Below are 12,224 nucleotides of genomic sequence, written 5' to 3' on the forward strand. Positions count from 1 at the left end.
ATATGGCAAACAGTTGCTTATTTACACATCCAGCAGTTACAGAGCAACATTATCATTCATTTAGAGTTGTGTTACAAGTCGCCTGTTAAATTTAAGTCCAATATTTACTCTCTTTTAGCTCAGTTTTTGATCTCCACCAGCTCCGAAGGGAAATATTTGGCTCCTTAGCTGCTAAATGCTCCTCTACATTCACCAGCAAGTAGTCTAGTAGTGCTGAGCAGGTAGCGTACTGTATGTTTTATGCTAAAAACGACACTATTAGGCCTTTTCCAACAACTATTCCGGTTTGCGTACATAGTTTTGATTTCGACCGAAAATAAATCAGTTTGGAATCTCAAAAAGCTCAAAAAAATTCCAGGTTTTCCTTCTGTTGATGACAAATCCTTGATTTTACTGATTTTGCTTAAATGTGGTGGTTAGTTTGGTAGATAGAACCAAGGTTTCAAGAATCCTGAATGTAGCCGGTTCAATAACCAGAGCTAGTTTGGTCGGGAAGTCGCCATTGGAAACAGGACAAACAAATACATGTGTCTTTAACCATTTATCACAGGCAAACTTCAACCAATCAAAAGCTATACAGCGTACTCAAACTGTTATATTTTGTTCTGATATAACAGATATAAATAACTACGCTACCTAGTGTAGCTGCCAGTACTTCCTCAGAGGATGCTGATTGGTCTGTTACCACTGCTCCGGCCACGAACCACTAAAAAATAGTATTTTCTTCTTCATTTTTTGTTTCATTATCATAGCCTGGTAATAACAGCTGCAAGCAGAGACTCTATTTGTGCTTTCATTGCTGACATCTGAGATATGTGACTCACCGGCTGCTGGATGAAAGAGTGTCTACTCATACTCATCGGTGCAGACTCTGTTTTACTTGTCCACTGTCGCGGTGAGACTGTGGCAGAGCTGAGGCTATAATCTCAGGAGATGGCGACCCGGCGGAGGAGAAAAATGGTGACATTATGGAGCCAAAACACAGAAACAGCTGGAGTTGCACCGCCGAGCTCCCACAGGAGCCGAAAGCAACATTCAGGTTCCTCTGAGTTAACTTCACTCAGAGACCCGATGTTTCCCCATTTGTTCCCACAGACTTCCAGCTCTGAGTGTTCTCCTCCCATCGGCCTTTTGTTGGCCGCCTGCTTCACTGATGTGCTGCCTATTCCCATATCGAGTTTTTGCTTTAGTTTCCCCCCCTTTTAACTTTCTGGTTATTTTTGTCAGTATCTTAGCTGATGTGATCAAAAGACATGATGTAAATAATTTAGAAGATTGAGCCTACTTTCATCTTAGTTTCCTTTTTTTCTTTTTTAAATTCAGATCCTGTGAATGCTACCAGAGATATCAAAGGCACTTTAACACAGTATAATCTTCAATTAATCACTAGCTTGTAGCTATTTAAAGGAATAGTTAAACGTTTTTGAGAAAAGTTACATAGGAAGATTACCACTCTCATGTCTGTCCATTAAATATGAAGCTCGAACCAGGAGGTAGTTAGCTTAGCATAAAGACTAGAAGCAGGGGGAAACAGCTAGCCTGGCGGGAAGTCACTACATCCGGCCAAGAAAGAATCCATTACATATCCCTCCTGTTAAATCATATTTCCTTTTTATACTTGGATTTTGGTACGAATTAAACAAACACGTTCATTTGTGAACTTTAGAGGTTCTGCTAGGCAGATGTTTTGATACCTTTGGACAGAACCAGGCTAGTTGTTTCCCTTTGTTTCCAGTCTTTGTGCTATGCTATGCTAAACATCTGTAAAGACATGCAAATGGCCCTAATCATCTCATCTAACTCTCTGAAAAAAAAGCCAATACAGGTATTTCCTGGTATTAGTGGCAGAACGTGAATGAAGCAAGCTAAGCTAACACATTTAACATACAATTATGAGAGTGGTATTGATCTTCTCATCGAACTCATGTCAAACTGATTCTGAGAATATTCACATCAGTAGCGAACGTCACTCACGACTCAGAAAACAACAGTTAATAAACTCCATTCAGATCAACATGTAAGCAAACACTAAAAGCTTTTATTTGATTTTCATTTATGTCTTTATGGGATTCCTGTGCTCATTAGCAGCGGCAGCGAGGATCTCTTTGGAGACTGTTCAGTATCTCAGGAGTGGGAACAAATGCATTTGGAGAGGAGAGGCACTGGCTGGCCCACTGATGGTCCTCAGAGGCTAAACAAATGACTTTCAGTGAGCACATCGGGAACAGACAGCACTCAAACAAATGCTTTTAAATGGGGAAAGACGGGGTGGAAAATCCTCTTCTGTCCCTTCAGAAGCTTGTTGTGAAACCTCTGATGGCCGTTATTTGTCTTAGCAAAGACACATTGACGTCAAAATGCTGGTGACATTGCATGTGTTTGTCTGACCGTGATCCTCCACGGAGGAGCTGAATGTGAACTGGTGGTCGTTTTCTGACTTATTTCTAAAATTAGAGCCCAATTTGAACTTAAAGTCATTCCATCGTTAGCATGGGGGATTCATACAAGACTTTAAAAGTTTGGAAAACGCGTTATTTTGGTTCATGTTTTAAAGGCTGGGAACATGCTTGAATATGAATTTATTCATTTAATCTGGTTTCACTCACGTAAACATACAATCGAAGTTAATATGACCAAATTAAAGCGACAATATACGTTGATTGCTGTTGGTATATCGGATAAAGGCTTTGAGAGTCTGGAATTTTTTTGGTTTCGGTACCTTGAAAGTGCTTTAATCTTACTGTACCCCATGCATGACGCACTGCTACTGCTATGACTCAACTACTATACTTAACTACTTGAATATTTCCGATTTATTCTACTTTATACTTCTACTACGCTACAAGTCAGGGAAATATTGTACTTTTTACTCCACTTTATTTATGTCACAGCTTTAGTCACTAGATTGTACACACAAAATATTTGTTAAACTTATAAAACATGACAACAAGGCATCATATACTCATACCTTTATTACATGTTTGTACATTAAATATATTAAACAATCAAACAGTATATAAAATACTTAAAATCAGCTCCACCGTGACTAACTACAGCAGTAAAATGTTAATTACACATGAAAGCGTAAGTACTAATAACACAATATATATATATAGACACAGGGGTAATTTTTCAGTATTAGTGTGAGTACTTCCTCTATCCGGTGGCTGTGAGATCTAGATATGGCCGGTGTGTGTCAGTACTGTGTGTTCTGGTGTGTGTTAATCCATGTGTCTACACAGTGTGGTCACATGTATGTTCTGTATCTGTTTGTTTCAGCAGTCCGTTAAACCCAAGGCTGAATTACCAAGGGTAACTTCCCCAGGGCCCCAGAACTCCAGGGGCTGGCGAAAGTTAAAAAGCTTCACTGTGAGTCAGTCAACTGGTTTGTGGAGAATCACAGGGTTCCCGCGTGTCCTGGAAGTTTAGAGGCTAGTTTTCAAGTCATGGAAAACGTGTGGAAATGGATTAAAATGAGCAAAATCTCCTGGAAATAATCGATGTTGTCGTTGGAAATGTTTGTAGTTTAGCCCCTCACTCAGATCGCCTACGTAAACTAGGATAAACTGTATTTATCTGGGTTATCGGGGCGATATATAGTATCATTAATAACACCCGTGTTTACCCTACAGTTTCATGTCAAAATGGCTGCTGTGAAAAAGGTCGATTGCACACAGTTGCAGTGTACTTGTTCCGTTGGGTTTTAATATATAGCAGTAGAACATTTGTAAAAATAACTTGTAGGATATATAAATAGGATGTCATGGTCTATCCTCAGTGTTATAAAGGGGGTGGACAAAATAATAGAAACACCTCTCTGTGTAAGGCAATAGCATGTAGCAAATACTGAATATTATAGCCTTCGTGAAGGGAGGATTTATTGCAGGACACCTGTATTAGACTGTGTTAGTTTTATATAGGTGTGTCTAATAAACCAGCAGCTGAGTGTAAATCTTGTTTTTGTGAATATGTCGACATCTGACCTCACAAAAACACACCCTGAAGCTTTTTGTATACATCTTCTCCGACTCCTAACAGTCCGTAATAACTCAATTAAAGAATAAACAATCTTTTTTTTTTTTTTTTTTTACAATTTAGAGTATTTTAATCTATGTTAAATATAATTTTGATGCTGTCAACACCACCACAGTCATGTACATACTTAGAGCTGCAACAATTAGTCAGTTAATCGACATAAAAATGAATGTGTAGCTATTTTGCTAATCAAATAATCGCTTTTTAGTAAAAATGTCAAACATTTGCTGGTTCCAGCTTCTCAAGTGGGAGTAATTGTGGATTTTCTTCTCATGTGACGGTAGATTTGGGTTGAGGACTGACAAAACAAGACATTTTTGCACAACTAATCTAATAATTAATTACAAAATAATTAGCAGAGTGTCGCATCTCTGAGTGCTTTGATGGTTGTTTTAATAATTGGTTCATGTGCTGCCACCACTATCTCCCCTGATAAATAAAAAAAAACAACCACTGAGAGGTTTCTACTAGCCTGCTGGAGTGCAGAGGCTCTTTTCAAAGAGTTTCCAGCCTCCTCCCGGCGCTCGCTACGGGCCAGACAGCCCCTCGTTGGAGCCTGAATGGCAGCAATTAGACACAAATTTCAGCCAAGGTCCCATTTTTATTGGACGACGAAATGGACGCCGTAAAACAGCGGCTTCAGTGTTGCTCGCTGGAGGAGTCGTTTTCTTGTCTGAGTGACGAGAGCCTTTGCAATTTCTCATGTGTTGTAAAGACGGCCTCTTGTTTTTTTTCTGACAGAGCTGAGGAATTTCAGTCCACTTGGTCGAGGAGGACTCCTTCCTCCTTGTAGTATTTCAGCGCAGTTTGCTATTTCTAGAGTTGGGTTTCAAAAGCAGGAGATCGGATTGGAGGAAGAAGCAGATGGCTAATCTATTAAAAAATAATAATTAGTGACAGGTATATTTTTGGTTACTGGTGTGTGTGTGTGAGCTTTGATTAGTATGTTCATACTGTAAGGAGCTGCTGGCGATTACTTACTGTAAGAGGGACACAGATTGACCCAGTTAACTCAAATCCTCATTGACCTCATTTTGAGCTTGCGTGGAGGTGCATCCTCCAGATCCTTCCAACACGCTCTTTCCTTCAACACATTACCTTGTTAGCTGCTGGCTCGCGAACNNCCCCCCCCCCCCAGTCACTTAACAATGGTAACAAAGGCACATTTACCGCTCAAAATGTTGTATTTGTGAAAAGATATTCAGACAGACGTAGACAAATATAGGCTTCTCATTTTAAGCCTACAACTGCTAAAAACAGACAGACTTCAGTTCACTTTCTCTTCTTTTAAAATGAAAACCCTGTAAAAGTCTCAAATATGTACTTGATGGCTCCACTTATGATATCATGCTAAAACACAGAAGCTACAGCTAGCAAACACTTCCCGTTGTCGGTCCTTGTGGAAGACATGGAAATAACATTAGCCTAGTAGCATCCAGGACCAGTTTCCACCCAGTTGATGTGCTAGTTGTGAAGCGAATGATACGCTAACTCTTGGTCTTTGAAGTAAAGCTGGGTTTGATGTAGGTAGTAAGCCAGTTAGCTGGGTATGCTAATGTTTGCGGCTTATGTTAGAGCAGACAAACACTATGTAATCCATTACTTTTTGATTTTTTTGTTTTGGAAAGACTTAAAAGAAATAAACTACTGTCCAAACTGAGTATTTCTCTCGCTACACTCCAAAGCTTGAGACTTGCCGTTGATTGCGAACAGGTAGCGAACCATCAGGTCTTGGATTGATGATCCATCAATGTTCAGAAATATGCTTCAGCCTGATTCTTATCTCTTTTAGATGAGACCTAATCACATGAATTAGTTAGCACATAGCAACTGCGCCATAACCTTCGGTAACTGTAACGGGAGGCTGATCTGAAAACCAGTCATTAGGAACAGATGGTAATCAGTGCACTGTGCGTATTGATTGGTTGTTTACTTCTCCTTCCTACAGCCCCAGAGGTGCCTCTGCATCTCTACGGGTGAGAGATTAGGTTCCCCATTGTCACCAGAAGTACACACACAATACTCACACACTCACACACAAAGCACACCTTGGCTGAGAAGTTCTCACTTACGCCTGACTGGCCACCTTTGGAGGCCAAGCTGCCTGAATGGCTGACTGGTGGTGTGTATGCATGTGTGTAAGGGTGTTGGTGGGTGGGGGGTGTTGGTCTATCTGGCTTTTGTGTGCTGAGAGTCCTGTTAAATGAAGGCTTTGGCCACATAGTTGAGAATGACCCCCTGAAGCCACAGTTTCAGTGGGCTATGTTGCACACAGCCCCTGGGATGAAGGTCTCCTTAGACTGAACTCTGTAGGGAGCTGAGCTGCTGCTCTTTCACAGGCTAACGTCCTGGCCTTGTTTTCAACCACAAAAACACAACCTCCCCCCTCTTCGTGTTTCCTCCTCCTCCTCACTGAGACATCCTCCGCTCTGAATCCTATAGAGACAGCTTAAGTCGACTACCTCAGGGCTTAATTGCTAGTGAAGTGTTAAACCTCGGCTTCTAGGCGGGTACATTCATGGTATCTGCAGGTCTTTGAGAAGTCTGTGAATGTAGTCTTAGAAGGTTTTATATTTAATTTATGAATATTGTGAAGATGTTTTCTTGCCTATCCAATGTTTTCATATGTAATTGTCTAATACACAGTGATTGTGTTGACAGTGGATTGTGCTACAGGAGGCTGTTTCATGCTCTTTTTTAGAGTTTCAGTCACTATATTTTGCAGAGAGTTTGAGGAGCAGATTGAAGCCACTCACATGTCTTTTTAGCTTAGCTTAGCACAAAGACTAGAAACAGGGGGAAACTGCTAGCCTGGCTCTGTCCGAAGTTTGCTAAACCTGCCTACCAGCACCTCTCACAAATTAAAGATGTTGTATCTTGTTTGTTTGAACTGCACAAATGACAGCAAGTTATTGTTTTTGCGTAGGCTGTTTATTGGACTATTTATTGGCTGGATGCAGTGACTTCCAGCCAGGCTAGCTGTTTGCCCCTGCTTCCAGTCTTTATGCTAAGCTAAGCTAACTATCTCCCGGGCCCATCTTCAGTGGAAGACTCATCAGTCTTTCTCATCTAACTCTTGGCAAGAAAGCAAACATTTCCTAGAATGTCGCACTAATTATATCATCGGGAGTGATGGGACATACTGTACCGAAGAAATGTGATATAATAATAATTCTACACCGATCCGTCTCCCACCACTTGTCCGTCATGCTTTAATACTTTGGCCGGTCTGAGCGATACACAGATATGGAATTGCATTCTGCGTGGGCCTAAATTTAACTCGGCGTGAACCCTGCAGAAACCGTGTCATTTACGGCGCGTTGGGAGGGAAGGAGTTAAGTTTGGTTGCTATGCAGTGCTCGGCGCTGTATTATGCAAGCTGTGAAGCTCAGACACAGAGAGAGGAAGTGCATTACAGAATGCTGAGCTCAGGGCTTTGGCTCGCCGCCAAGCATACACTCCTGCATGTGCACACACACACACACTCCCACACTCTCAGCTGAGGGCATACCGATTTTTCCAGCAGCACAGCGGTCTCCTCCTCCTCCTCCTGCTCCTCGAGTCACTCTCTCTCTTTCTGTTACGTCAGTAGTTCAGCTGTGGGCCAGGCATGACTGGGGCAGGCGGAGAGCACCGTGCATTTCTTTCTCTCTCTGTGTGTGTGTGTGTTTTAAAAAGACAGGATGTGGACTTGGTGGTTGGGTGATCCAGTGCTCAGCAGGAAAAGAACAGCAGCCCTAAGAAGTCGTTTTTTCTCTATTTCTATACACAAGTTTCACTCTCAGACATGGTCTTATAGCCTCTCTGTTGTTTTTTTTTTTTGCTCAGTTCGATATCACACAGCTCCACCACATATGCAGAGAAACACCTACTCTGTTTACAACGTTCTTCCACCCAGCAGGGGTGATATGTGTCAGCTATGTGGTGTGTGTCACATGTATGAGAACATTTGAGCAAAGTGGAAATCCAATCTTCTAGCTAATGTTCCAGGGTGAACAGCGCTGATAGTATTCTGTGCACATATCGAGCTGTTAGTCAGACTTGTATAACATGAAAAAAAATGCTAATTTTATCAGATTTTGTGACTTTTTTAAAGTTTATTTACCATGCCTGTGCAGTATTTTGACCGCTGATAATATGTGACACTATTACTATAGATAATGATGGTGGCCCACAGTGTGTCGATCTATTTGTACGGCACTATTTCGTGTCACAGAATCTGAGCGGTCACTGATTTCGATGCAGAACTGACAATCAGACATATGCAGGGTGGTAATAATTCAATATAATTCACAATACTGGGTTCATATTATGATTTTATCATGTTTCTTTACATTCCTAGACACAGGAAATGTTAGCTACAATGTTAAGTAGGGCTGGTAATATGGTGAAAAAGTCATATCGGCGATATTTTGACTGTTATATGATCATTTTTGACACAAAATTTTGTTTAATTTAATAACAATTTAAATTTTGATGATGATGATGATAAAAACTTTTAAATTCATGATGATGTGACATTTTTTAGGGATGTGGGATGGGAAGATTAGTAGGTCAGGGCATCTTTGCAGAACTACAGTGCTTCAATATAATGCTGTTTGTCACACATTTCACCTTTTTATCAAAACATTGCAGCTTCTGTGATTTGTATATCGAACTCTACCATATGGCGATTTGTTTGGCATTCATTTGGTAGTCGACAGTGTAGATAAAGTCAGGACCCAGGAGCTTATGGCGGCTAAAGTTAGCAACCTTTACTTCTGTGTCACTGCTACCACATTTAAAGAAACAGTTTGACAGTTAGAGCGCTGGATGAAAACCTCTCTCGTGCCTGTACGGAAATGATGTAGCCAAAGCTAGCAGCTGGTTAGCTTAGCTTAGCACAAATACTGTAAACAGAGGGAAACAGCTAGCCTAGCTCTGTCAAAAGGCAACAAAGTTTAGCTTAAGCTCACTAATTAACACATGTTTGTTTAATTTACACAAAATCCAAAGTATAAAAATGGCAATTCAATGTTTTATGTAGGTCGTGTGTCGGACTATTTCTTTTTTTACACTTTGGTTGCTGTTCTGCAAACATACATAATATGTGAGCAGCATTGCAACAACCACGTGAATCAGAATCAGAATCAGAAATACTTTAATAATCCCCGTGGGGAAATTACTTAACAACACCTTTTAAAGCAGAAATTTGATCAGACGTTGAGTACCAGCACTGGTTTCTGTCTTTTTCTGTCTCCTCCCAGTCGATTTAAACTCCCCAACAGACCAGTTTTGACTGATGGAAGGTTTTTTAAGGTTTTTTTTTTTTTTAATGCAACATTTTTCCATTTTCTCTGCTTCAGTCTACCAACTAAAAACGTTGTCTGTCATCTGTCACTGTCTGGCATCGAGGATTTATCAGCCACACAGTCTCTCAGTTCGCATGACAACATGATGCAAGAAGTACATCATGTTGCTGTGGTTGTGTTTCTCACCTTGTTATACAAAAAAATGTTGTCTATGTCAAAATACTTTTGTCAAACCTGTCTGGAGTTCAGTCAGACTAGAGGTTGCACACACCTTTGAAACAATTGGTCTTATATGTTGTTGAGTGTTACAAGTACATTTATTCAACTACTGTACTTATATATAATTTTGAGGTACTTTCACTACAATTAAGAAGCAACTATTGAACCTTTTCACTCCGCTACATTCATTTGATAACTTTAGTTTCCTTCCAGATTCAGATTAATAATACAAAATTTAATCCATTATTGCATTTATGAATAAGTTATATTATTATATCAATAAGACTTTGTTGATCCTCAGAGGGAGATTCACGAGCTACCCAGCCGTATATAAAGTCATATAAATACATTTAAATTAGCTCCACCTTTAGCAGCTGCACAAGTGATGAACACATAAATGCATCAATAATCCTAATCTAATTATATAATAAACATTATTATGAAGAAATTGATACTTAAACTATATTTTGATGATTTGGAAGGAAATATCTATAATTTCTACATCAGAATCAGGTTTATTGCCAAGTAGTAAATGTAGAAACATTTAAATAAAGATAAAAAATATAGACAGTAAGATGAGTTTGCAGTATGACGCATTAAGGTTATTTCCAATGTGCAAGATAAAATCCAACGGAAGTGCATTAATGTAACGTTTACTATAATTTTGTGTTGATTCTGGCGCCCCCTGTGGACAGGCGCAGTAGTGTTTCTACCGCCTCGTTTCCTTGATTTCTTGGGGAATCCGACCTGATGGCAGGCATTAAGAATAACTAGAAACAGCCAATCTTCTCGCTGATGGTCTCGAGTGTTTATATAGGTCATATAGAGGCATCAGCATTAAGGTGAGACTGAGTCAGAGTTACTTCTTCCACCACTGGAGCGTTATCTATTTAAAGAACTGTGTGCCCCCTACAGTAAAACTGAGACAGTACAGACGTTCATGGTGCAGAATGTACTCGGATGATAAAGTGCATCAGTTTTGCTCTGAGTGTCTGACACCATTTGTTATCACTGGTAACCCACTAACCCAGTCACACAGTCAGTCCACTTCCTGCCATTGCTGACGCAATGTGGTCATGAAGTCTTTGCTCCACAGTCATGTTTTGCTGACACATGTCCATCTGCTCTGTCTGGGTTTTTTTTGTTCAAATGGAAGATGACGGCGCTGTTGCCTGGTCACGTGTGGTATCAGAAAGCATTTGTATCGGGGTGTATTTTTTTATGTCAGATACCGAAGCTTGAAGAAATATGACTTCCAGAAGTAACTTTCAGGCCATGTCCACATTGAAATCTGCCTCTCCGTCTATGTTTCCCCCTCTCCAAACACGCATGGAGACCTATAGGTTGTAGCTTGTGTGAGGGCCATAGGTTCACCATACAATAGCGGGTCTCTCTGCCTGTGGTGAAACGATCCCGTCAGCCCGTCAGAGGGTGGAGGCGTTCAGGGTAAGGTAAGCACTGGAGGTGTTGTGGAAGGGAAATGAAAAGGAAATGAGAATATTTGGGTCTTTGCGCTCGCCTCCCAGTCCTTTTCCTCGCTGGTCTTTTACTGTTTTCACCTCGCCAGCACTTCCCCCCGACCGGATCAAAGTTAGGTTGAAACACATTGCCAGGGAGGTTTGATGTTTCTTCAAGAGCGCAAAGTACGGATAGACCGATGATCGGATTATCTGTATCGTTATTTCTTTTATCTGATTGCCTTTCTGCTGCCTTTCTCTGTCTGTCTGTAGTCGGTACTTTATATTCTTACTCATTGATTGGTTATTGATTGGTTACACATAATATCAATAACACTGACAGCTGCTGGCCCACATTCGGGGACAACTACCTCAACATAGTATTTGAGTATTAGTAATCGGTATCTGGAAAATCATATTGGTCGATCCATAGTGGAATGAATCAAGTGTCCTATTTTTATTTTTTTGGCATTTAAAGCGGCTTTAATTGATGATCCCACAGATAATCATCACCCGACTCCGCAGTTGTGTTTTTGTTACCTTAGAAACGTTTTTATCTACAGACGCTGCTCGCCATCCGTGGAGTCCGCCATGTTTCTACAGTAGCCACGGTTTCACAGTTTGTCCTACACGCCTGTAAGGCTGAGCTGCAATCTGCAACTTCACCACTAGTTGCCACTGAATCCTACACATTGGTCCTTTAAGCGTGTTTATTTTAAGTTTTGATGAAAGTTCTTCAGTGTAGCAGATGATTAACAGGAAATGTTCTCTCTGTTCTCCCCCCTGCAGGGTTCCACCTCAGCGGCACAGTTAGGGAACCCGCCACGTCCTCGGAGCCGGAGCTGGTCTGCAACGTGAGCGTCAGCTTCGACCGCTGCAAAATCACAGCTGTAACCTGCAGCTGCGGCAACAAGGACATCTTTTACTGCGCCCACGTCGTGGCGCTCTCGCTGTACCGGGTACGGAAGCCCGAGCAGGTCAAGCTGCGCCTGCCCATCTCAGAGACTCTATTCCAGATGAACAGAGATCAGCTGCAGAAGTTCGTTCAGTACCTGATCACGGTGCATCACACCGAGGTGCTGCCGACCGCACAGAAACTGGCCGATGAAATCCTGTCGCAGAACTCAGAGATCAACCAGGTCCACGGTGAGTTCAGGGGCTTTGATAAGGGTTGTTATTTGGGCTTTCAGTGGAAGAACTCCTCACTTTAACATGCGTACAG

The 12,224-nt window shown here is 41.2% G+C and overlaps 1 protein-coding gene across 1 annotated transcript in view; it reads left to right on the forward strand.

The window, feature by feature from the left end:
• zswim6 (zinc finger, SWIM-type containing 6) overlaps nucleotides 1-12,224 on the forward strand; it is a gene marked incomplete at its 3' end in the record, with an annotated part of 43,461 nt that overhangs the window by 17,586 nt on the left and 13,651 nt on the right. The window contains 1 exon segment of the mRNA XM_035668482.1: nucleotides 11,792-12,148. Coding sequence (XP_035524375.1) covers nucleotides 11,792-12,148 — 357 coding nt within the window.

This window comes from Morone saxatilis, unplaced genomic scaffold (assembly GCF_004916995.1).
Source record: "Morone saxatilis isolate NCDOM2014 unplaced genomic scaffold, NCSU_SB_2.0 Contig21, whole genome shotgun sequence".
Taxonomy (NCBI): Eukaryota; Metazoa; Chordata; class Actinopteri; family Moronidae; genus Morone; species Morone saxatilis.